Source organism: Calidris pugnax, unplaced genomic scaffold, assembly GCF_001431845.1.
Source record: "Calidris pugnax isolate Ruff unplaced genomic scaffold, ASM143184v1 scaffold196, whole genome shotgun sequence".
NCBI classification, from domain to species: Eukaryota; Metazoa; Chordata; class Aves; order Charadriiformes; family Scolopacidae; genus Calidris; species Calidris pugnax.
Genome location: NW_015091042.1, coordinates 147,193 through 174,661, shown reverse-complemented (window position 1 = coordinate 174,661; position 27,469 = coordinate 147,193). Strand labels below are relative to the sequence as shown.

Genomic DNA, 27,469 nt, shown 5'->3' with positions numbered 1-27,469 from the left:
ATATTTAAGCAGATTCCATGGTATTTCCTGAGCTTGATGTCAGAGAGGCTGACAGCCATGCATCAGTAGAGCACAAAGACTTGTGTTCCTGATCCATGCAGTGCTGCCTCCTCTCCTGCTTCTGATCTAGCTCTCTCAGCTAGTCTGGAGGATATATATAAATCTCACAAGGCATAGATGGGCATTAGTTACCTGAGAAATTCTGTTTGCATCCCACACTAGACCTTTTTATAGCTATAAAAGGAGCCATATCGAAATATATAAGGCTCCTTTTACATTTATTGACATAAGCCAGATAAGCAGAATAACACCAATACTTGTGCTACACCGGGGAAATGGGAGAGGGATTAATTCCCATTTAGTATCTTAATTTCTTGAGGGAAGTGACGTAACAGGAGGGAAAGGCGGGACTGACTGGTACATCTTGACAGCAGGAAAATAAGAGAAGGGGCCCCTTGGGTTGGAATTGTATCCTAACAATCTACAGACTGTCCTGGGACAATCAGAAAAGCAAGGAGAAGATGAGCTGCAGCTGCGAGGTGTTCTGCCTCTAGTGATTTGTTCTTGCTCTTCCCTGCTCTTGCTGTCTGTTTGCCAGCTTCCTCCGCTCTACATTAAGTTAAAATGAAAAGGGAAGGAGAGACAAGGCAGTTCACTCCCCTGACAGTCGCTTTCTTCTCAGCAGCCAGAGTGTGCCCCGTTTATCTGACACCATCCCAGCCTCTGCTCAGACCTTGCAGGCCGTCTTTAATTGGGCAGGAGGATAATCAGAAAATGCATTTTCACTTTTGAGAATCTGGGAAGCGATATATAAAAGATATAAGTGTTCATTTGAGTAAATGAAACCCATGCAACATTGCAAAGCAAAGAATGTTTCTTCCACTGCAGATGTTTGCCTCAACCTCTTGCTTTTTCAGCTGAACACCTTGTTGAAATAGATATTTTCCTAGAGAAAATTCCGTTTGAAAAAAAAAAAAAAAAGTCATTTGATCGACTTTCTAAATATAGATTAAATGAAGTTACATTTTTACAGGAAGTGTTTGTGTATGGACATTTTGACAGGTGTTATTTCCAAGGCTTAAGGTCTTTTGTTTTCTGTATTTGTTCTTGTAATAAATACCTGTTTTCTTTAACTTTTATGTTTTAGCAGTATTGTATTCTGCAAGAGTATTTTATTTAAAAGCACAGTGAGGAAGGATTGTGGTATACATTAGAGCTGGGAGATACAGAGATCTTGAAGAAGAGTCAGTGATCTCCTATTGCAGAGCATGAAAATTATCTCTGTAGTTATTATCATAGAATAGAATCACGGCATGATTAAGTTTGGAAGGCACCTCAGGGGGTCACCAAGTCCAACCTCCTGCTCAGAGCAGGACCTATATTGAGTTCAGGTCAGGTTTCCTAAGGCTTTGTCCAGGCAGATCTTGAATGCTTCCAAGCACAGATAAAAATTCCACAGCCTATATTTCACACTAAACCAAAATACTCTGAGAAAACATGACTCACTTAATCTTCCATTGCTCCGTTCTTATCAGTGTGAATAAGGAATTGATAAACTAGTGTGGGTTTGACCTGGTAGTTCTCTGTCCACCTTATCTATAAATCAGCTTGCGGAGGGCTGGAAACCAGCCTTTACTTTCCCTGTCAAGAGGAATGCTCACAGTATTCATTTCCAAGCTAAGCACTTAATTATGGTTTATCAGGAGTTTTACTGCAAACTAAGCAAATGCCAAATTGTTGGTCAATAGCGTTCAGATTTTGACCAATGCAATGTTCAGTCCATTTCAAAGGAGTTTATCAGAGTCTCCCAGTAACTTGCACAGGATTTGGATCTGGTGTGTTATGCACTGATTTTAAATATAAATTAGGCACATTTAAGATAATCAGTTGTATTATTAGTATGCAGATATACAATAGTAGAAACGTAAGGTTGGGAGATGCTTTGGGAGGTTGTCTAGACAGGATCACCAGTGAAAATCCTGACGTATGTTTACCTATATCGTTCTGAAAGTCTTCCAATGCTCAAGAGCCTTCCCAGGCACTTCATTTCAATATCTCACAGTTAGAAAGAGCAGCCTAATTGAAGTCCAGTACTCTGGATGCATTAGCTGTGGATCTGGACAACAAAGTGTGTCCTTCATGCAAGGTTTTCTACATATTTGCAACTTATGTCTTTTTGTGGGAAAAAACAACCCTGGTTCTTCAGTCTCTCAACCGAAGTCGTGTTTAAGAGATCCCAAATTAATTTATTTCCCCTCCAGTCTTCCCAGAATTCCTGTGCTCAACCTGGATCTGGTTAAGGCTTTACCAATGCTGAAACCTTATTCAGTTGAAATGTTGGGTATCCATAAGGGTTTACATTTAAACAGCATTCTTCTCCTCATATTCCCCTTGTTGTCAGTGCGCAACCAACTTGATTTATCTAGATAGTGAATATGCAAATGAGATTCAAAAGCAGAAAAAAAAAAGGAGTTGGAAAACCTCAATAAAACCTCAAATTCTATGGTAGATGATCCTCCAAAACCTGTCACAGAGTCCACTAGTAACCATTGCACAGGACCTGAGATTCCACTCCAAGGTCTCTGCAAAGACCAAGCAAGCATGTCCTCTTAGAGTATCTGCCTTTATCGTGTCTGTTTACATTGCATTTCCCACAGAAAAAAAAAAAAAAATTTGAACTTGTATCAGCAATAAAGACAGAACCACAGTAATAACAGCCTAGTGAGGGTGCTGAAGGAGGAGTTTGGTTTTGGCTGGTCTTCCAGACTTTTGGGAATGTAATATGGAGTGGTGTGCTAGACAGGAAAGGGGCACAGGCACGGGTCACTAGATATTTCTGTTTTCTTTTTCCCTGTAACTGCTCTTATTCTGGTTTGTTAGGGTTCAGTATCTTCTTTCCAAGCCCACAGTTTATCAAACAATTGGACATAAATGCCACATATTATAGCCATGGCTTTAAAACTAGTACTTTGGGAGTGTTTTGTCAGAGCAGGGCTGGTCAGATCCCCTCTACTCACATACAGCTGAACAAGTTATCTGCCTCTCTGATAAATGGTTTAAAGCCAAGACATGCACAGCTTATTCAGAATTTCCAAAACAGAGAGAAATGAGCATTTTCTTATGCTTCAGACTCTTAAACAGCCTACAGTTCCAGAGGTAAAATAGATGTGACAAAATTACACCCCACCATACTTTTGTTACAAGATTTCTGCAGGTCTTCATAATAAAAGTAGAAATGATCTGAGAAAATAGATCCAGCTAAATTCAGAAACTCTGAGAAAACTTGGCAGGGCTAACTTTAAGCATATGAGGGGAAAAAAACCCCAACCCCCAACCCTGCAATAAATTTCGTAGTATATTTGATATCATGGTGTTGTCAAGTGGCTGCATGTGGTAAAAAAGTAATTTAAAAAAATCTTAGCCAAGTCCAAGTAATCTAAAATAATTTTATGCAGGTTCTGAGTGGAAAAATATGAATAAATGAAAGTTATATGATGTGTATAAACAAGACTTTTGAGACCCTCAAATTGTTCCAGTATGTTGTAAGGTGGAAGTTTAGTATGTGCATAGGTATTTGCAGAATGAACACCTAAGAATTACAATTTATTACAGAGATATATTTAGGTGAAGAAATATGCACTTTACAAAACAGGCTACTGTATCAAAATGTATTTCAAAGACAGAGAACTGAGGGGCTGGATATATAAATATTTATTTTCTGGAGTGCCACACGCAGTTTGAAAACAATTACATATAGCAGAGATTAACAGCTTTTTTCTCCTTGTAATACAGGCATACAGGTTCTCTGCTGGTACTGGTCTAGTTAAAAATCAGTGCTACTGCACCAGAGATGAATTTAGCTTTCATTTTCTTATATTTTATGTCCCATATTTTCATCTTAATCTCTGTAGGAAGAACACTAACTTTAGCGACTCAAACACTGCTTCATTCATATCAGGGACTGCACAGTCAGGACTCTAATAACTCTCTAAGCCAACAGAATTGAAGCATAAATGAGACACCTGTACAGCACCTTCTCAAATGCCAGCAAGTATACTGCCATCAACAACTACTGTGGAGCCTGAAAAATTGAGCCATACAGGGTTTCAGATTCCTGAAGGAGTGGAGAGCTTGATCCTTCATCCTACAACTGAATAAGAATACTGATATTTCACTCAGTTCACTGGAGAAAATACATGTTTATTTGGAAGCCATCACCCGTTATCCAAAAGACTACTGTAAAATGTAGCAACTGTTGAAAATTATTATTTTCAGAGTGAAATTTAAGATTTTTCAAAGTCCATGATCTCCTTTCATTCCAGAGCTCTCTGAAACATCGTCTTCCACTTAAAAAACTAATTTCGAGCGGTTTGCGTTTTTTTTTGCTTTTTATAAAATTAAGGTCCCTAAGCCAAAACCCAGAAAGGTAAAATCTTTCTGTCTTAGTAAAGATGGCAGTTTTTTCATCCATCATAGCCAGCCATTGGTACCTGGAGGAAGCACAGCTGTGGACTCCTTGCATTGTGCAGACATTTGAGATCCTTGCACAACCATAAGGCACAAGACAAATCAGATTAATGCTTCAGACATGAGAGTCACTGCAATCTTGCAGCCAAATAACTGCCTGCTGAGCCAAATTTACTGCCAAAGATCCACTATATCTGACCACAGGGAGGGACAGCTTCAGGGCAGCATGATCTGGCAGACCAAATTATGGACTAAGAAGAAAGGACTAAACTCAGCTTGACACCGATTTCTTCCACATCCTGCATGAAACCACAAAAGCAAATCTATGCAAACTCAAGCCGCCACAGTAATTACCTGCTACTCCCATTGACCTGAATATGTGTTCTCAAGGTACTTTAGTTGTACGGGCCCTGTTTCAAAGATCACTGTTAGCAATGGAAAGGCTCCCACTGTTGGCCTCATTAATATGAATCACGCCAAACACTTCATTCACAGATTTAAAAACGCAGTGCAAAATGAGGCTAATACCGTTTCCCATGCATACATACTTGTCTGTGGTGGTATGTCTGTACTTTCTGCAAGCACACACGTGCATTTTCCTCTGTGAGCATAGTGTAAAATTGGAAAACACACTGTGTAACAGTTCTGTATCTCCCAAGGACTTGAGCCTAAATAGTCGTGGTGCACCAGGGATCTGACGGCAGAATGGTGATATTTGCCTTTAATTTTTTTCCCACCATCTCCATGACGTGAGAGTTCCTTGTCTGTGTAGAAATTTTGTGGCGAGCTTGGCACTGGCACAGGGATCAGAGCAGTCTCCTCGTTCAGCATTCAGAAAATTGTGTCCGCAGGCAGGTATTTTTTGAGTGACTAGGCCTGCATGTATTTTCACAAAAGGATTTGACAGCACTTGAATAAATTCAAGACAGAGAGACCAGTAGATGGAACTGGTGCTAGGCAGAAACACAAGGTAGGGTAGTTTGGAAACGTTGAATACAGAGATGCTTTTCTGGAGCTCTGAGCTTGGACCTCTACAAGTACAAACTTTGTTGTTGCCTTTGCTGTTAATCCATTACTGCCCAAATTAACAAAAGTAAACGACATATGCAATAAATGAGGTCTAGGATCTGTGTTCACATATTTCCTTCCCAAAGTGGCAAAAGTTCAATCATTCAGCAACTTCTTAGAACCCAAACTAGGTGTTTTATTCACAAATGTCTATATATACCATACCTCGTTATCCTGTACTTTCTGCATGTTAAACCTATATGATAGGTCTGAGTTTGGGCTGATGACATCATGGAAGTGTGGTAAAATCTATAACTTCCCTGTAATGTAAAGGAGCAAGATTCATTTTGTATAGGGCATGCATAGTATAAATGATCCCACTGTTTATATTTTGTAGGATTTAAAAATACAGACTACAGTGATAAGGGGTGAAAACTGACAATGTAACTTTTTAAAAAATGTCTTCAATGAGTTTCTACTTCTGCTAGGTAAATAAGTGTCATAAAAAAATAATAAATTTTAAATATTATTGTCCCAGAGCTCATCATTATTTGTCCTGGCAAAGGGAAAGAAAACCCATGGTTATGCATATGCAAGATGTACACTGGCCCAGTACCTTTGAGTACACAAATAAGTAAACAAAGTTTTCACAGACCTATATATGTATATATTTATATATCATGCAACTAACTACTAGTAAATGAAGTAGGAAAAGCACTTTCATTCCTCACCTTCCTTGCTATTTAAAGACAAATATTTTGTATATTTGACGGCACTGTCAATGATAATTTAAGAGTGTCACTGTGTTAAGTGTAAGAGTACTGCTTTTAACCTACTTTCTCTAGACATTTTTCAGCTTATTTAAGTCCATGAGAGTTCTATATGTGAAAGAACATCAGAGAGGTATGAGTAAGATTTTATCATCTAAGCCCTGAAACTCAAAAATTAGTTCAGAGAAATGTAGGTATGCTATAAAGATGACACTAAAGATAAAAAGTGATGTGTTTTTATAGACATAATAATTGCAACAAACAGTTTTTGCAAATGTAGGCAAACTGGAAACAATGAATTGCAGTCATAGCATTGCTCTCATTTCTGGTAGTTTCTCAAACAGAAAACACGAATCCTATCACTACTGATCACACAAACTATGTGCTAAAATAATAGAAGTTTGCTAAATCCCATTTCAATTTCCAAACAGATAATTTTGGACAGGATATTGGACAAACAGTAGATACCTTAGGTACTCAAATACTAAAGCTGGCCTTTTTTGTTTATAATTATTTAACCTCCTAGAATATGATCATCACTTAAGATACAAATCTCAACAGATACGTGCATTTTCATCAGTATGGTATACCATCGACTTTTACAGCAACAGAAAAAGAACGCATGTCTTAGCAGTGTTTATAACAAGCAGAATTAAGGGAGGATATAAAATCTCAAAGTTGTTACACAATTTCTTTGTTATGCAGGAAAAACTCCATAAAACATCCCATTTCAAAATCTGTTTCTTATTAGGCAGTTGCATAAAAAGAAAATAAAAATACCGTGTGATTTACTGATATGCGTTTTGTCCAAATCAGATTAGTTTATCTCTTTTCCCTATCCAAACTTAAGTCCTTTAAAAATGCATAGCTACAGCCCTTTTTTGGTAGGATTTCCAAAACAACTTTCATTTTTGACAGCACCAGAAAAACTAAGCATCAAAATCTAAGCTATAGTGCATACAGTGATGAGATTAAGAAATCAGTTATCCTCAAAAGCAATGGTAACCGATGGGGCTTTCTAACAAAGGCCTGATCCTCCCATTGGTGCTCCCTTCTTGTGCACAATGTTTTCAATGTTTTGAACATAACTCGTCAACACAGGGTCATCCCCTGTAATTCTGTCCTCAGATTTAGATAATGGAAGCGCTTAAATTTCTGTGAAGGCTTAAATCTGCTCTTTTTCAAAGAAGCACATGCTGACTAGACTGTAAAACACTTGTGTTAGAAATCCCCAATAAAGCAGAACTAATTTTATATCACCTGTTCCTTAAGTAACACAAACTTTGATCTATAGAAAGAGATATGTGCACACACAGCAAAAGGCACTGATGTGATCTGTTCTGGGATTAAGTACATGTAGTCCTGCTAGCATAAAGAGGTGAAAAGCACAAGAGGACAGCCATGAGAAGGTCCATGAGGGAGTCCATCTAATTTTTGTGAGGAGACTGAGAAAACCTGGCTCAGTTAGTCCTACAGAATGAATGCTGAGAGAGGATATGACTGCAGTCTATTAATACCTCCCGAGATAAACACCAGGGAGGGAGAAGAGCTATTTCAGTGGAGGACAATGTTGGCAGGAGAACAAATGACTATAAAGTGGCCACGAGTTACACTTATCCTGGAAATTGGAAGATTTCTAATTTGGAGAGGACTGAGGTTCTGGAGCAGCTTCCCACATCAGCAGTAGCAAGGGCAAAATGCTGAAATAACTTCCCAACTAAAACTTGATCAGTTTATGAAGGGAACTGTATGATATGGCTGCCTGTAACTGTAGAAGACCGTGTTTAGTGAGCAAGCAGATGCCTCTCTGTCCTGTGTTCCTTGACTCATTGCTTACTAGCTCATAGGCCAGCCACAGAGTTCACTCTGTAGGAAGTCTTTTTCCTGGTTCACAGAGAAATTGAAGATATTACTAGGGAATTCTTAAAAAAATTACATAGGATGTGCAATTGAAGTAAATTAATCTTGGAACCTTAATTTTTTGGATATCCTGGATTTCTGTGGGTATGCCTTGAATTTTCATTAACTGTTCTTTAACCTCTAATGCCTCAAACTGTAAAATAACCTGTGAAATAAATAATGCACTTCTGCTCCAGCTCTGAGACATTCACTGGGGACTGTCTGTGGGAGCTGCAGCTCGCACGTATTGGTCGTCAGGGGACCTGTTGCATTCATTTGGTTTGTTACGCAGCCCGGCACAGCCCTCTCCCGCAGTACAGAGCTCTGGTTCTCTCTCCCCCATATTTAGTAGCTGTAGTTCTAATCCCCTTGTTAAGTAGCGTGTGTTGTTACGTGGTCCTATCTCTACATTTTGCAGTAACTTGCTAAACTGAGTACACTAAACACAGAAGTAAACAAAACGGAGTATTTTTCATTTCCCGGCAGGCAAACTTTCATAATAGCTTCCTAAGGAAAATTGCCTTACTCAATGTACATTGAAATAATATGACGTTAAAATATTTGCAAGTGCTGCACCCAAGACTGCAAATGTACTTTAATTTCACAGTTTTCGTTAGAATTAATGAAAGATATACAGCTGAAGTCCATGAAAAAAACAGTTTAGTCTATGCATAACAGCAGGGGGAATATACTCAGCTAAAGTTCATCTGACATTAGACTTGGTTTCATGCTGACCCGGCTCAGTTGGCAGATGCTTTTCCACCTGTGTTTTGGCTTATATATGTCTGACATCCTCAACAGCAAATTGACTGGAGTTAATTCTATGCAGATTAATTCTGCTAAAAGTCACACATTTAGAGGGCAGGAGGTTAAAGCCATAGTGAAGTGGATGCCAGGAATGTCCACATCTGTATTTCTAGAATATTGGCAGCACTTTAATTTCCTTGGGACTCTGCATAGAATACTGCTGGAGTTATGAAAGTTTAAGCCAGCAACACGCCTCCATCCAGCTGAAACTTGAGAGGAGGAGAAACCTTGCACACTGTGGCTTGGAGCCCCAGAATAAAAAATTGCAGATTGGTGAGTGGTTTTAGTGCACACTGGTTTATACCTCTTTTCTGAGGAAACAAATATTGCCAGTTTTGCCACTACAAAAAAGTTCTGGGAGTCCAAGGCTGCTCCACGTGCCAAGTACAGCAAACCCCTTCTGTGAGACCAAAGACATTTCACACCAGCTACACTTGGAGCTTGTGTTACTGCAACACGGATTCAAAGTCCCCATCCAGTGTAACGGTTTCTTCTCCTTTAGCATATGTAACTTGTTAGATTTTTATTAATTTGACCATTGCCAAACTGACTATACAGTGTGCTGCTTGAAAAGATATTTTACATAGTCTCTGTGATAGAAAATTACATAGTAGCCATTCCTAAAGTTTCCAAAATCTACTTATCATATCCCTAGATTAGTATCTTTTGTAACTCTTATTAGGCAAATGAAATCGCATATTTTTTCCATCCGCATTGTGATAAAGAATAGATTAAAAGAACATATGGCTACCTTGGCACTCTGTCAAGATACTTCTTCAGTGCTGACTCTGAAGTTTCAGTCAAATTCTGTGTTACTAAATCAAGGAATGGTAAAAATTGTCATGAAGATTTTTCCGGAATATTGTATATTTCTTACCTGCGGGCAGTCTTTGATGTAGTGTCCCTTGTTAAAGCAGAGGTGGCACAGGTAGTTTGGAGGTGGCCTCTTGCTGGGCTTTCTGGCTTCTGAAGAAAGGGATAGGTCGGAGAAATGCTCGGTGAGGGAGCTTAGCCCATCCACAATGTTATTAAGGGAGCCGTAAGGCGATGCGCTCTTGTACAGACTGCTGCTCAGAGCCTGCAAAGAAAAGAAAAAAGTCAGGTGAAAGGCAGTACTGTATTAAGGATTGTTCTGAGACTGATCTGAGTATGGAAACGATAAGAACAGTAGAAAAAACTAGTGATTTTTTTTTTTTTTAAATTAAGAACATGGCTGCGTATTTGAGGAGAGCAATATACAAGCCATTAATGAAGAGGTTTCATGAAGGCAATGCAATGGAGCTGGTCACCTCACTGCTGAGGAAACTATTGAGCTTGCCATGGTTCACTTAGTCCAACCTTTCCACTAGGCAACAATTCCTTTCTTGTTTGATCATACCACATTCATGGTATGGTTAGAATACGCAGGCAAAAAGCTGAAAGAACAACCCACAAAAGGGAATGTTTTGTGTACAGTACTACTTATAGGAGGAATACTTAAGTCAGGGAAAAGAAAACAACACCAAGAAAAATGTAAAAAAATTTTTAATTTCCAATCTAGTTAATGAGACAGTCAACATAGAGTCCCATGTTCAAAAAATAACAAGAAACATTCAGATCTACATCTGTCTTGGATTTGCTAAGGGGAAACCTGCTGTGACTTAAACATTTCCTGATAAACAGTAAATACCTAGGTTTTGTACTTCACTTCAATATGATCTTCACTCTCTCAATCTGCAAATCAAAATCAGGAGCTCCTAATTTGCCATTCGGTAGTTTTAGAACAGCAGGAAACCCATAATCACCTAAATAGCTAATCTCCCTAATGGAGATAACAAGGATTCATTCACTTTAATGTGTTAAGGCTCAAAAGAAGCTGTGTAGTAGGAGTTAAAAAATAAATAATAACTTAAAAAAAAAAAAAAAATTAAACGGTAATGAATAACTATAGAAACAGGGCCAACTATTGACAGTCCACTCCACCCTGAAATGATGGGACACATTTCACAGGGTGTTTCTACATTTGGTCTGATACACATCACAATAATGGGATGGTCATGTCATTCTCCTGGCATCAGAGAATTACTGCTGGCTTATGGGAAAGTGAGGTAAGAAGACATCCGATCTGTGCCTCTGTGGGGACCTTGTTTTTCAGGGTTATTAAATCCACATATTCCAATGGAGTCTTTATATATATGTCATATATGTTTTCATACGTTTATATGTTATATACATATTGAAGACATGCATTGAAATTGATTTAGACTGTTTGTGAAATAAATCCGAAATGGAATTACATTTATCTCAGAGATCTCAAACATCGAGGATGTCTGCACAGTGAGCGCATTTTCTGGGTAAGAGTCACATGCCGAAAGAATCACATGGAAGCTCTGGGCACAATTACCTGGATGAGCCTCAACTATCACTGAATCCCATCCCACTGCAGATGGTGTGTACTGTAAATAAAACTTCAGCCTAAGTGGGAGGCCACCACCATACAGATAATCCCTTTCACCCACCAGCACTGTAGTCAAACTACAAAGCTGGAGGTGTTGCACAGCAGCAGGAGCAGTTCAAGGGGCCACAGAGTAGTCTGATCTCACGGGGGACTTCACACATGTCCTGCCACCGCGACACCCACCACTTTACCCCCAGCACAGCATAATTCTGTGCTGGTGCAAGATGTTGTGGCTGCTGAGAGGAGAATCAGCCACTTTGTTTTCGGGGTTAAACCCATACATTTTAAAAGGAAAAGCTATTTGAAAAGCTAACAAAAAGGTTTTAGCTGCTTTAGTCATCAAGCAACCAAAGATATCTCCAGCAGTCACTGGAATTTATTTTCTAGGATTTATTGGACAATATTGGAATGAGAAATTCTTGGCATCAAATTGTTAAAAGGAAGGGGAAGTGTTATGGATGCCAAAATAGTATTAATTAAGGGTCTTCAAGAAGTTCTTGTCTCCCTAGGAGCCACTTTCTCTTACATACAGTTAGAATAACATAAAATCTTTCTTTTTAAGAGCCTTTCTTGCCAAGAGATTCTTAAAGTACTTCACATGCATTACACCCATCAGTTACTTTGCAAATTCCCTATTATCTGATTTTTATAGAAAGGTGGGTGCATGGACACACAGCATGTATGAAATCCCCAATTCTTTATCCATTGCTGAAATCTGGAACATCCCCTGGGAGTATAGAATATATAATTCCTGCCCATCAGGAGGCTGCTATTTCTGCCCCCAGGGCCAGCCCAATGACAAAAGAAAACATACCTATCTGCTGCCTCCAGTGGGCTTTGAATTGGACATATGGCTCACAGTGGTGACTATTTTCTTTTCCACTTATCCTTTACACTGAGCCATTGCCTCCATTATAAGGGAGCAATTTGGCACCAAGACTGGATATTATGCAATTCACTCCTCCACCAACCCTTCTTGGCACGTTTCAGGTCAATACAGAAACATAAGGGTTGCAATGACCCAATTTTGCCCTCTCTGTCAGTGAACCTTTACAAACTTCTGTTTGTTTCAACCGTGGCAGCCAGAAGCAGTGTCAAAGACTGGGATCCCATCAGACTGCAGGCTGCACTGACACTAAATCATAATCTTAGCAGCCATCAATGGCTCTGTGGCTGAAGCGTGGCACTTAGCTCTGAAAGTGGCCACCTGATTCAGCTGGCAGGGCATTTGTGCCAAAGTTGGACACACCAAAACATCCAGTCTACACATGCCACCATGAAACACTTCCCTATAATCATCTTGAGGTCCAGCGTTAAAAAAGGAAAAGACACAAATATAACATCCCAGAAGATGACGGTGAAGCAGAAGATGGACATTGCTGACATCACCGGTGCTTCAAAGAACAATGAATTCATTAAGGAAAATTCCTAGACGAACCCAAGATGCAGCCCAGTATAATCAGGGAAACCGCTTCAGCAGCTCCTGCCAATCTGACCTGGAAAATGATCTTAAATCAGTTTAACTCTGAGTCAATGTGAAAAACACATCAATCTGGCACTTGAAAGATGCTATAAAGAGCACTAGCACAAACGGTGCTATATCCTGTTGCTAGCTGTGGAAATCTCCAGTTCTTCAGAAGGAGATGAGGAAAAAAGCCACTCCAAAAAGCCGAGTTATATAATAAGGCTGGTGGTGGGAAAGTTCATCCCAGCCCCCGGAATCACAGAGCAAAAGCTCAGGAACATATAATGAATGCAATAAAAGCAAATGGTGATTTAGTCCGTTTTGTCTTTGTAGAAGCAAATTGGCAATTCAGCCCTTACTAAGCGTTTGCACTGCTGCAAAGGGGGTTTTTAAGAAGGGGTTTGAACAAAAATTTTGAATTAGTTTCACACTCAAAGGGGATGTCCAGGGGATGATTGGAGTGACAGGGAGGATGTTGATGGTCTCAGACAGACAACAGTAGAAAGGAAAATAAGAGGGGAAGAGGAAAATGCAATCTGACTCATTCTGGTCTCAAGTGTATCAGTATACATCTGGGAGGTGGCAGGGAGACTGCTCCCCTGATGAATTCCACCAAAAGCAATGACTGCTTGGTGTTCACAGTGTGTCACTAGCAAAGCCAACCTATTTCTTCAAAAAGCAGACAATAAATAATGCCTCTCGAATGGGTCTCATTTTGAGCTGCAACAGGATAGAAAGGATTTAGCAGTGAAAGGGTTAGTGCTCTCGAGAAGCCAAAAGACCACACTGCATGTCCTAATTAAAGGCCAGCTGCAACGAATTCAGGATTTCCTTATCTTGCAGCACACTGGGAGGATGGGAGACCTGGTGGTAAAACTTGGGAACTGGCTTGGTGGGACTTTTGAGCTGATAATGTAAGTTTGTTTGTTTGTTTTTTCTTTCTTCCTATGAAACTTGTTGACTCAGTTGAATGTGAACCGAATTGAAAATCTGATGTTGTACTTTCCAGAGGTAACCTCTCTGCTCAGTATATCTTTAAACTGTGTTTGTTGCTGGTGTTGGGAAGTAAGGCTTCCTTTGTTATTTGTTTGCTAAGTGTTTCCAGTTAAAGGGCACGTGATCGGTAAGGTTGCAGTGTGGTCCTTTGTAAAAGAGGCAGCTATTGTCTTCTATAGCTCAGTTACTCTAATTTCCAGTTGGGTAACATATGTGACTCAAGAGTTCCAGTATCTAACTCACCTCTAAGAAATTCCCTAGTTAAGTGAATAATCTGGCAACTGCTCTTGATTCCCTTGGCTGGTCCCTGCCTTTCAGAGACAGCTTTTGGGACTGATGTGCCAAGAAGTGGATAAGGAAACACTGAAAGAGAATTTATATCTTCAGTTTCTTTTTTAGCAATGGTGTAAAGTTGAAAATAAAGATAATTGTACTGTTAGGAATATGCAATGAAACATTCGAACAAATAGGTGATACATCTTCCAAAATTTCCCACTGCTATGGCTCCTGCTTCAGCTGTAAAGGTGTTTTTTAATGGGGAGCAGAAAGCAGATAGCATCTCAATTACAATATTTAATTTTGCCCAAAGGTGGTATCTTCCTGAGACCAGATAGTTATCTTCCACAACAGCTAATAAACTGATACTAATAAGCAACAGCAACATGTTTACGTGGGAATGCCACCTGCAGTTATTAAGACATATAGGACTTTAAAAGCAAATCTTTTAGGCGTGGAAATGTAGAGGCATATCTAGAAAAATCAGTTTCTGACCTAAGTTCAATTTGTGGCTGCTGGACACTTAAGGCAGTGATAAAGGGGTACAGATCCACCAGTTACCTGAGCTAGAATGACTTGTGCTGGTTGAAAAGGTTTAAAGACTGTATCTAGCCAGTATCTTGGTTTAGTGTTCTTGGGGTCATTTGTTTTGTTTTTTTTAATTAAAAAACTATACTTTGAAAAATAAATAAATAAAAGAAACCGTGCTGGTAGCCCTACACAATATCTCACCAGTTAAAATAGAGGGGAGAAAGAAATAGTTAAACCAGCCAAAATGCAACTTCTTGCCCTCTTTTGAGTCATCTGCTGTTCCAGTGCAAAAGCTAAAGCTGGGTAGGAGAAGCCACGTAATGTTCCCAAGATGTTGGATTCTGTACATGGTACCCCTCATTACAGATGTCGTTCTTCTTAAGCAATTTAACATTGAAGCTGGCAGAGGTGACTACTCCACCTTGGCAGGATAATTTCATTTGAATGTGGCATCATTATTCTGCCTATTCCACCTAAAATCCAGTGGGTTAACATAATTTTTTTTTTTTAAAAAAGGGGCAAAACCAACAAAAAAGCCCTGTAACAATCCAAATCAATCTAAATTTTTTTTTTCCCTGTTTACAGCTGTTTAAAAGTATCTTTAAAGGACTTGTGAAAGAACCTGCTTAAGTGATAAATTAGCATGATTTGTGCTAGTGGTTCTCTCCACGTTTGTTTTAATTACACATATTGAAGTGAGGTTCTGTATCATTTAAATATTCCTGTAACATAGTCCAGTCATCAACTCTTCCACTACATGAAATAGTCTGTAATTGAAAAGCAATGAGCAAAGAATTTTGCCAACCTAATAAAGCAAACAAAAATGAAGCAGTTTTAACATCCAGAGTTAAGTTTAAGTCAGTGAGCACCATGGCTGTTTGAAGTTGGAAAAAGCAGTTGGGTTGCCCTATCATCAGTGTGGAAAAAGTAAGGTTTTCATATACTGTAAAGTATAAACATTCTCCAGTCTGTGAAGCATGTATGATGGTAACCAGACTAGCCGTGCTAATTATTAGCCCTGCATTGAAATGTCAAAAGGTGCTTAAATTATCAGCTTGGATTTTCATGAAGATAAGAACTGAACACATCCCCGTGCAGCGTCATGGATAAAACAGTAGGACAGACAAGTCATTGCCCTCACTCGGTTGCTATTTTCATGTTGGAAGAGAGGGAAACCTAAAGCTACTCAAACAGTAATTTAGTGCTTGTATACACCAACATACAAAACTTAACCTGAGGACCTATATCTGTCTTCTCTGCTAGAGCCCCATGGCTTGCTTTTGACATGGGATTAATCTGTGGGGCCATGCAATGTGTGTGAAAGCTCAACAGCTGCACCTGAAGACTATCATGCGCGGAGAAGAGCACTTCAAATCTGTGACTCCTCTGTGTGTTTCAGCTCTTCATAAGCAGTCAAAACAGTTCCCTGGTTTTGTCCCCAAAGAAAACGTCCGATGCAGAATCAATGTTTATGGCCAACTCCAAAGCCTTCTGAAAATAGAGGGATTAAATGAAAATACTGTCATAAATTTTGTTGTATTAATTTGAGCCAGAAGCAACAGAGAAGTTTAATTACCAAGGCTGAACTGGAAAACCTCAAAAACTACTACTGTATGGCTTATGTCTGCTTTAGCTCCTCAGATAAATTATAGATACTTCTACAGAAAACAGTTTAAGAGTTTACTCAGAAACATTTTATCATTGGATAACTGCAAGCAAAGTTCATAACTAAGTGAAGAAAACGATTGCCTGGAGGAAGAAAAAAAGACTTGGGCTTCTGTTTCCTTCTGAAGTCAAAGTTAAGTTAGCTGTCAAAAAATCTGGTCTTTGGGCTGCCTTTAGTAAAATGTGAATTGCTCGATTTCCTCATGTAAAACCATAGATAAATGTAGATTAGCCAAATAAACCTTAATTAATACTAGCCATTTCTGGCTAGTTAGGTTAGCCAAGTATACCTTAATTCATCCTTCTTCTGTAGGGGGTTTTAGATCAGTATGTGTTTATAGTAAACTGCTAACGCCTACTTCTAAATATTTTCAGATAGATGGCACTAGGACTTGTCTTTTGCAGAAAGAGTATCTTAGGGAGACAACTGAGAATGCGGTATGACTTGTCAGTGGTTGTGAAGTGAGTCAATGGTAGGGCAATGAATCTTTAATCCAGTGGATGGATCTATCTAAACTAGTCATTCCAGATCTGACAGCTGGCCTGGTTGTGGCTTCTCAGGCTATAATTGCTCAGGTTGTAATTGCTCATCACTGCTGAGACTCTGCAGAACAGCAAGTGGGTGCAAAAAACTCCTCTGTTTATGACTGGCAGATCTTCAATTCACGGCAAGGCTGAAAAGCAAAGCATGCCACCATCTCCCCTTGCTTTAAATCTGCTCTTCATTAACATTTTGATCCAAAGCTTTCAATGAGTTCCACAGATCTTTAGATCTTAAAAAAAATGCTGCTCCCCATCTGCTATACAGCGGTATGGAAGTAACAAAACACTGTCAGTTAAAAAGTTGCTCAGTGACCATCTTCAGGTCTGCTGGAGCTCAGGTAGGCCTCTTAGCTGTCTGCTGGTTGTGTGACCCTCCTTATTTCAGCCTTGGGGAAAGGTTTGCTGTGGATGTCAGTGAGGACGCTTGTTGTACACAATGTATGTGGACCTCACAAAAAGCCTTTAACCAGATGTGGAAAGGTGAGAAAAGAGAGGATAGAGATTTCCTTTGGTCAGAGGTGCACAGTTTTGGAGGAACTTTCTAAATCTTGCACCCAGCTCTGCAGGGATCCTTTTCATCCGTTGAACGGGAAACAACTGCCCACTTATGTTAAAGAGAACCTCTAACACACGAGCACTATATTAGGGACAAGGGAGACCATTCACGTTGCAAATTGCTTTAACACATCCCCACTGGAGCTTTCGTTTGTGGGGCTGTCCCTCGGCTGCCTGTAGCTGAGTCTCCCCCAGGCTGCAGACCGCCAACCTCCCCGACCTTTCTGAGGGAGGGCCATGGGGAGGGCCTCCACCACATACCTCCATCCCACACCTCCATCCCACCGCCACCTCACGTTGTCGAAAAACAAGCCCGTTTTGCAGAGACAGGGTTCTTGGACGAGGAGGAGGTTATGAAGGTTGTACAGCATAAAGTGAGGGGAGAAAGGGATGGACATATTTTGACCCCTGCGCTTTCTGTTAACGTCTCTGTTTCCTGCAGGAAATCTTGTCTCAATCTGACCTGCAGTTTGAAAAACAAGAGTCGGGTTTCCTCTCATTTGGTGGGTCTTTTGACACTCCAAACATAAGAAAAATAACACCCGGAAATAGATATGTGACTGTTCAAGACACACTTAGGAAAGCATTTACCTCCTGTGCAGCTCTTGCCCGATGAAAGGTTTTGCTAAGAAATGTCCATTTTGGGTTAAATAGAACTTCAAGTCTGAGACAGTTTTGTTTATATCACTTACATTCAGTAATGCCTTCTTGGCACAGAAACCTCTGTGATGGCTGCCAAAGTTTAAAAGAGGCAAAGCTAAGGTCGCCGTCAGAGGTAGAAACAATACATCATCTGCCCAGAACGGGCCCCTCGCAATGTGCTTAGGGCCTCAGTTCCTGCACTCATGGGAAGACAAAAACTTTTATTAAATTGAAAATAGTGAGGAAAATAAATTATTTCCATGTACTAAGTGACAGGCTGGAATTTCATTTTGTGACTCCATCTTTTAGGTAGTTTTATCTGCATTTAAAGCCACCCTCCTAATTAGTCGTGATACAGCCCAGCTTGAAATGTGATCTGAGCAAGTAAACCTAAAAGTTCACAATATGCTTCGGGTAAATTATAAAACAACAATTGAGTAATCTGGTTTCCAAGTAGACTTAAAGAATTCTTTTTTTTCCAGGTTGGGTCTGTTAGAGGAATGAATCTATTACTCTATTAGTATGTTGGAGAAGGATGGTTATAAGAACACCTCTGGATTTCAAGGACCGCTGATGCTCAAACCCCCTTAAGAGCTCTTACTAATCCCCCATTTTCAGGATACAATGACCATAGAATAGTTTCTTTGCTTTCTGTTCAACCACAGCCCCCATGATTACACACAAATAGTTGCACAGCAGGCTGGCTTACTGTGAAAAAGTATAGGCTCTGACATCCCTGCTACAATCGCAACCAAGTGTAGAAACCTGGAACCCCTTGGTTGGTAAGAGAAACCTATGGGAGCAAGATGATCCCTTTAGAACATTTGCTTGGTTTGCAGTTAGCTGGATGAGATGTGAATCTAGGTTTCCAAACTCCTGTGATCCTTCTAGGGTATTGCACTTGTGTTCATTCAAAAGAGACATCAAATCCTGCCATGTGCAAGGAGTGGGTGTGGGTGGTCGTTTAGTACAGCAGGAACGTATTTCTGCTTTGGGTATCAGAGTAAGAGGTCTCATAGCATGAGGACGTTTGCTTATCTTCAAACTAAATCTGCACAAATGCAGAATGTATTTCCTAAGATACAGGTTTGGAAGACCACGCAGCAGCTCTCCTGTCTGAGAGCTAAGAAAAAGGGCCTACAAGAGGCTCCTTAAAATTCCTTTTAGTCAAAGTATTGGACTTGTTAGTATTTGCTTACACCAAAACACATGACAGAAAGTAATGGGCTAGGCTTGTGATATCTTAAAACTTAAAAACCACCAAAACTCCCAACAGCTGTACAATGAGGGACACAGACAAAGCCCAGGCCTCCTAACCCTACATTTATTCTGCCCTCCTCAAGTGAATCTGTCCATAATTTTAGGTTCTATTTTTAGTAGATCACAGATTGTTTGCAACGTTTCTGAGAATAAAAAACAACCTGCAGGGAAAAAAAAAAGTGGCCTAAGTTGTGACACTTATGAAATAACTGTCTGTCTGAATTATGTTAGCATTATTGTAAGATTTGAATAGCTTTGTAAAACTTAATTGGTTCCTTTGATCCATTATAACTTCTCTGGAACCCAGACAGAACCTACGTAAACTGCCATGAAGCAAAGACTTACATTCTTCCCATTTAATTTAATCATTTCATTGTGGCTTCCTAAAAGGGGAAGAAGGGCAATTCAGGAGAGTGGCAAAATGGGCATCAGGCTGCTGGCAATCTTCCTGGGGAAAAGAAAGCAAGGAGAGGTAAAAATATTAACTGCTACGTTTCACGAAACTGTTCAGAAGCTTTAAGGTGATACCCAGTATCACTTTTTAGGCAGCATTTATAAGTATGCATCTAGCTTAGATAACAGAACACACTTGCTTTTGCTTCTGTGCAAATGCATATTGTCAGTATTGTAGGATTTTATCTCTGTAATATCTGTTCCTGCATCTTTCTGCAACTGTGCCGTGTCATTGTTTTTCATGCTGCTTTAAGTAGCATGGAAAAGATCTTCTGGCCTTAGATTTATATATTGCTTAAATCAGGTGTCAGAGTCCTTTTATGGCCCACTTAAATGTGAACTAGAAAACTTTTCATGGCACTAATCCTCACCTAGTGACTATCAATAATCTGATCTTTTCTTCTAATTGTTTTTTTACTAAAGTAACAGGACCCTTGGTAAAAGTTGTTTGCTGTCTTTCTCCTATAATGCCACAACATCCCCCAAACAAACAACAACAAAAGGGCAGGGGGAGGGGGAAAGAGGGGGATTGGCTTTTGGATAAAAGCAGTTTTGAACACCTCCTGGTTATCCATTCATTCCATACACTTCATAAATGAATATATTGCTTCAAGTCAGACTTGATTGTCTGATCATTTGTGCAGTTCATTGGAGACCTTCTTCCTTTTTTTCTGTTCTGAATAACTGAGTCTGTCTGCAGAGCAAAAGAGGAGGGGATGAAAAATCATTACCCAACACACAGTTACATCACCCCTTTGTTTGGGTGCCTTGGGATGGAAGACACTGTAAACGCATAAAATAACTGAAAGCTGTGTGTATAAAACAGAATTGTAACAAGAATTCTACATGCTTTTGCCACCAATTGTGGGTTGGGGTTTTTTTTTCTGTGTATTGCCTGGCAAGTTTTCCAAGGCATAGATGTATTTGCGAGACAGAAAGTGAATGCCAGTGCTCCTCTCAATGAGGAGTTTGCATAAACACAAAGTCACAAGTGATTTAAGAGCTGGCAACAGCTTTCAACTAATCAGGAAGAATACATATAATCGGTCTGTCTTCTATTGCTAGCTTTTTTCTTTTACCTATCAAAAAGAAATCAATGGTAAAGCAGAAGGCCTATATCCCTCTTCTGGAAGATTTGATTTAGGTTCAGCGATTTATATTTTGGTTCTTGCCAGCTTTCCAAACGTGGTTCAGCCTTTGATGTGACACTAAGTAGCTGCAGAAGACTATGGTGGATAATACTTTGGTTGCCATGAAGTAAAGCCCAGCTGTAAATCATGTTTGAACTAGTTAAAGCTAGAGGTAGTGCAGGTGTGCTGCAGAGCTACAGCAGCATTTGCTGTGGATGTGGGGAGGGTGAGGAAGCAACAAAAGAGGCTCCGGCTGTTGGAGTTCAACACTTCTTCACTACTTCTTACTTTTGGGAGCTTTCTGCTGTCCTTGCTCAGGTAAGGAAGTCTGAGTAAAAGCAATATAACTGCATTTAGAGTGCTTGCTTAAGAGAAGCAAATTTGGCTCTTGTGTATTCCCTTCTGCAATTAAATTGCTACTAGGTAATTCAGCCTCAGTGTGAATAATAGAAGAGTATCTACCATATGTAGTACAATGCACTTAAAAAAATAATTAAAAAATCCTGGAGAGTAGGGAAGTCATAGCTATACCTAGGGGATACAAATGGAAGAGTGCAATTTGTATGATAACTTAAGTTTCCCATTTCTTATACAAAATGCAGATCTTATTTTCAGACTCTACTTCCTATAATACATTCACATATAGTTTTTTTTTCTTCCCTGGCAAGAGAGTGTGTTTTCCAAAGTAGCAAAGCAAGAGGCCACGGCTGCAGAAATAAGAACAGGGAAGAAAAAAAGAATGCTTCTAGACTTTAAAACCTGATTTTTTGCATTTATGTCCAAATGCCATTGGAAATAGAGTAGATGTAGGCTCAAATACCTGTAACAGGATCTGAGACTTTGAGTCCGGAATAGAGAGTGGGCTGTGAAAGCTGCACTTTGTGTGCTGAGGCAGTACCATCAAAAGGGCTCTAGGGCTGGCTGTGTGGGAGGACAGAGGAGGCTGATGCCACCAGGATCCCCAAAAGCATATTGCCTGTGGGGATTCAGCTCCTTGGACTCTCTTACAAGGACCAACGTGAGAATTGACATTTACCTTCCTGAAAAAACAGTTTGAAAGGAGTTGACTGGCACTGATAAGGGCACTGAAATGTTAGTGCTTACATGAAGAATAATGAGAATAATGAAGATGAGGAAATCAATCAAATATAATCACACTTATTAAAGGACACCTTCATGTACGGCAGGCAACCTGTACACTGCACTACTGTGACTGTCAATAACTATGCTTAAATAAGAGGAGATAATACTGTGGTTCTTTAGTTTGCAAGCGTGAAGCAAGAAACCCTGACAGCAGTGCTGAGCACATTAAGCACTCTGTAGGTCAGAAATATGAACACCCTTAGAATTACTAATAATTTTCCAAAAATGAAGGGAATCAGGAATGTTTTGGACCATACAGTAATTTCTGTTAATCTGCATCTCTGCCCTAGAACTGTACTGGTTGTGAGCAGCCTCTTGTAATGTGTTTTGTTCCCTCTTTTAATTATTTTGATTATGGCTGTTCTCAGAGATAGGACACTTAATTTAGCTGTCAATGGCAATCCCTGTTCTGATACTGAGAATGGTGAAACATTTTTATAATCATCCTCCAAATTAATTCATCTAGGCTAAATAACAGATTTTTATTCATCAAGTATCAGGCTAATGTGTGTTCTTCTAAGTCTATGAAAGACATATGGAAAACAAGTTTGTCTGATCTAAGATGTATTTGCTGTAGAAATGCCAACTTTCTTCCATACACTTTTGTGCTTGAGAGTGCTTCATCGGATTTTGTCATTGTTGTTAATATAGGGATGTCATTGTCATACTGACCTCTTTTGTTTGGGAAGCTGATAAGCAGTATCTATCCCAGTGCTGCCGATCTGTTTTACAGGGGTTTGAACATTATTTTCCACTGTATACTATCTAAGCTTTTTTTAACTCCACAAATTTTCCTTTCTGAGTGAGTGATCTGCACTTTACTGCAGCAAACTTAACTAGCTCAGGCTTTCTCATTCCAAATTAGTTCTTCTCTTGCTTATAAACATTGGTTCTGGAAGCCCTGAGTCAGAAACATTAACTACTTTTTGAAAAAAAAGTTATTATTTTCTAATCTAGTATATGTAGTTATTTGTGCTTAAATAAGATCTGTTTTAGGTCCAGAAAGTGGCTGCCGTAGAGGTTTCTGGAAGGAATTCCCCTCTTGGAAAGACACGCATAGTATTGCACATGGGCAAAGAATTCATTAGGACACAGGCTCCTTCTCATGTGTAAATATTGGCTTGTGCCGGAATTAGCACTCTGTGTTCAAAGAAATAAGTTTGATGATTATAATATGGTAATTTCCAGTTACCGGTTGCTGACTCTTCTTGCATTCATCTGGTAGGGTGCCTACTGTGAGTATAGAAAAATACCATATGCCTCTCTTACACCCTTATTCTAGGTTGCTCAATTATAGCACTCAATGACACAAAGCCACAGTTACCTGGCTGTGTCTCAAACACATTAAATCCCATGTAACCAGCCCCACAACAAAACCTCAAATACTTGGCTCTGATGGATGGTGTTATAATGAGGGTGGAGCTCAGTTCAATAGCCAATTTAATGCATCTTAATGTTCTAACATGCTTTCGTTTCATATCTAGGACAATAAACGCTGCAGTAAAGTTTTATTTAAAGCAGGTCTGTTTTGCAAAATGAGTCTTGCATATGGAACAAAACACTCATTGTCGCTTTACTGTTTAAACCTTTATTATTGCTTTTTTTTCCCTGGTACAATGGGCTTTTATGCACCAAACAGCTGTGTTCATCATGTTTATTTAGAAGGCGTCCATTGTAGTGGAAAAAGTCTGGAGGACAAAAATCTTGGTGAAGTGCAAGACTACTCTGTGGGTGCTGGCACTATTATTTAATTTTTTTTCTGTCCAGTTCCTTTGGTCAGCATGCAAGTCACATACACAGGCACTGCCATGCAGACTTGCAAACCCTGTATAATAGCAACTTTTCACAAGTGCCGTCTCTTATTCCAAGTGTTCTCCTCCAGAAATTTTCAATTCCAAGGCAACATACAAGACGTGTGACTATTTTACACCCTATGATCCTATCGTTTCTCAATCTGTTGCTATTTTGGCCCCTCATTAGGTCACTTTCCAAATATTGTGTACAGCTATGTGTCAATCATTGTCACAGCTCGGCTCCGGGCTAAGCCAACCCAGGACAAAACTGGAAGGAAAAAAAAAATGCCAACCAAAGCAAGCACTGTGTAGAAAACAGTCAACAGTTTAACTGTGGAAAGCTATGTGTTGTTCCAAAGATAGCATAAGCCCACTTGATGCAGAAGCAGCACACGGTACTAATGGTCCCCAAAATAATTCTACACAGTTGAAATACGTAGTGTATACCCAATGGCATCTGCAAATAAACAGATGTTAGAATCTCAAGAATTAAGAGCATGACATTGTAGGAAACTCTGGGGTGACTCCTGCCAAAAAAGCCGTCTAGTTTCCAGTTTCTGGAAAGAACAGGGCACCTTAACGTATCGACACAACTTTTTTTGAGTAGCAGCATCTCTAACACCTTCCAAACCTTTGAATGAAAGCTGAGGTTTAAGCAGGCAGCATTAGGCTGGGGAACTAAAGGGTTCCTTACTTTCTTTGGGGTATATCCAGCAGGATGGGCGCATTGCCATGCCGTGTGAGATGGCTGAGAACCCTTCCCTCCTCTTGGGTTACCCGGTATTCACACGGAGTTCAGGTAGATATTGGAAACACAGAAGTGTCTCTATCAGCCACATAGTCAGTGCTATTGTCACAGGCTGGAAAACAAACTGGAACAAACTAACATGCTTGATCTTTTAAAAAATATTGTAATATCTGTATAGAATGAAATGGCTCCTTATTTCCTGAATGGTGAATGCTCTAGGCTTTCTACAGGGCTGGCATTATCGGTTGTTGTCATTTGTGCACCTCAGGAAACTGTAATGAGGTTAAAAAGAGCAGAATAAAGTTGCATCCATACAGCTCACAGACGGCAGGAATCCATGCAGAAAAACAGCTAAAGTGACTGCTGAGACCCGAAAGTGGCACGGCCAGGGGGGCTGCAAAGGTGCTGAGTGCTTGGAGCTGGGGCTGAAGCACGGGTCTGGAGAAGGCCTGGCATACTGGGGAAATGATTTTCCATATTGGGAGAAAACACTTTGGGGGAAAAAGAATAAAAAGAAAAGAAAAAAAAAATAACTGGAAAGAAATGTAAGCCAAGTGGAAAGAGAGAGAGTGTGACAAAAGGATTAGCCCCTACTTGCAAACAGTATAGTAGAAGCAGAAAAAGAACTCGAGGGGAACTTTAAGGAAAAGAAAACTGTTTCTCAGAGACTATTTCAAAGGCTTCCTGGATGCAGCCTCCGTTTACTTGTTTTTTCCTTTTTCTCCCAAGAAGAAAAAGGACCTGCTGTGAGCAGAATGTATCCTGACTTGAACAAACGCAGACCTGAATGGAGTCCCAGTCTGGAGAGAGTCCATGTAGGACAAACCCCTGGAGTCTTATTGCTACCTGGGCACCACAAATCTTGTAAGCCAAGCACAGAGGGGCAAAATCTACAATTTGTAATCAACAGGTAGGTAGCTGGAAGTTTAAATTCCACTGCTGGCTGGTCCTGTAGCAAAACCAATGCGCTTGTTAAGCCTGCATATTTTTAAAACTGGGAATATTATGCTGTGCCTAATGAGGCTGGGTACATCAGACTGAAGGGATTTTGAACTCTATACTTTCAAAAATAGTGTCTGGTTTGAGACAGGATGTGTTTTGTGAAATTCTTAAGGAAGGAAGAATTTCTAATTAGGGAAAAATGAATGTGTATATATAACTCCAGCTCTTAACTGTTAACAGCTATAACACCAGAGCAGTTGGGGAATTTGATTTGTTTTTAATTAACAAGCCCATAGCTTTGCTGACAGAACTGAAATGTGCGTTTTGACTGACAATACTTTTAAAACCTGTGCTTTAACATAAACGGCGCTGGGAAGGACTCTGAGATGTCCTTCTGTGGGAAGTGCCAGAGCGGGTCGGATGCAGATTCTGTCTAGCCCTCATCAAACGGAGCCACCACTGAATGTCAGTGGCACCAGCCCTCGTGGTAGGGAGCAACAACATTGCTGGATCATTTCTGGAGAGACTACGTTGTGCGAGATGCCACCTCGCAGGGTCTCCACGCATGTGAAGTCCCTCCAATGCAGAAGTGCTTGACCTCAACAACTTCCTGTGACAGGGAGTTCCACAGTGAATTGTCTTCGCACACCCTAGCTTTTTAGCTTCCTTCCCTTTGGTTTCATTTAGCCCGCTTCTCGCCTTACGAAACGCGCGCAGAACTCCTTTTTCGCTCTGTTTTTGTCACGTTCCTGTTTATATCTCTTCCTTTTAAACAACGCCAGCCTCCGCGCTCTCCTAAGCTATATATATACTTTATACCAACCTCTTTAATTACCGCTTTTTAAAACAGAGAAGGGGGTAGGGGAGCGGGATTATTTATTTTTTTTTTTTTGCATGTCATTACGGACATAGCGCTTAATTTTTACTTTTTTGTTTGTTTTTTTTTTTTGGTGTCCCCCCCGCCTCGCACCACGCAATCGGTGTAACCATTTACCAGACTGTCAACACGGGCGGTGGGGATGAAGGAGGCGGCGAGAGGCTTCGCCAACGCGGCTCCGGCCCCGGCGACGGTCCCGTCTCGTCGGGGGGAACCCGCCGCGACATCATGGCGGTGGAAGAGGGGGGTGGGGGGGGGGGGTTGTTGGTCGGAGCGGACTCACCTCGCTCCTCTGGAGCTGGAAGAAGCTGTTGAGATAGCTGGAGCTGAGCGAGGAGCCCAACTCCGGGGTGCTCTTGGTGTAGCCGAGGTCGGGGTGCTGGGAGGAGGAAGGTTCGGGTCTGAAGGCATCGAAGGCGCTGGCCTGGTGGGTGTCTTGCAGCGAGAGATAGACCCAGTTGAGGAGCTGGGCGGGCTGGTAGACGGACGCGGCGCTGGTGTCGATGGCTGACAACAAGCTCATCTTTCCCCGGGGGGCTCTGCCGCCGGTGCCGCTCCCCGCGCTCCGGCTTTTCCCCTCCCTGCCCGGGGGTGCTTCCTCCTCGCCGCCCGCAGGAGAGGACAGGAGAGGACGGACCGGGGCCGGGGGTTTTTCTGCCCAGACCCTGGCACAGCCCTCATCCCACAGCTCCCCCAGGAGCCTCCACTCCTCACGGGAAACACAGGAATTAAAAAAAACCCTCAGCTTTGGTCTAATTCATTGCTCGCTTTTTTTTTTTTTTTTTTTTTTTTTTCCCCTCCCTCCCTCCTCTTCTCCTCGTCCGGCTTTTCCCCTCCCTGCCCGGGGGTGCTTCCTCCTCGCCGCCCGCAGGAGAGGACAGGAGAGGACGGACCGGGGCCGGGGGGCTTTCTGCCGGGCCCCACGCCGCTCTCTGTCCCCCCTAAGGCCGGCGGCGCCCGCCCAGCCCCAGCGCTCCGCGCAGCACGGGCATCGCTGCCGCCGCCCGCGGGCTCCGCAGGAAACTTTCTGCGCTCGCTTTTTTTCTTTTTTTTTTTTTTTTT

General features: G+C 40.8%; 1 protein-coding gene across 1 annotated transcript in view; it reads right to left on the bottom strand.

Annotated features, from left to right (window-relative positions):
* ZCCHC24 (zinc finger, CCHC domain containing 24) overlaps positions 1 to 27,050 on the bottom strand; it is a 117,346-nt gene extending 90,296 nt beyond the window's left edge. The window contains exons 1-2 of the mRNA XM_014956312.1: positions 26,691 to 27,050; positions 9,829 to 10,029 (exon numbers count right to left, since the gene is read on the bottom strand). Of these exons, the coding sequence (XP_014811798.1) occupies positions 9,829 to 10,029; positions 26,691 to 26,930 (441 nt within the window). The 5' untranslated portion in view covers positions 26,931 to 27,050. The remainder of the gene's footprint in view (positions 1 to 9,828; positions 10,030 to 26,690) is intronic.
* Positions 27,051 to 27,469: the final 419 nt, after the last annotated feature.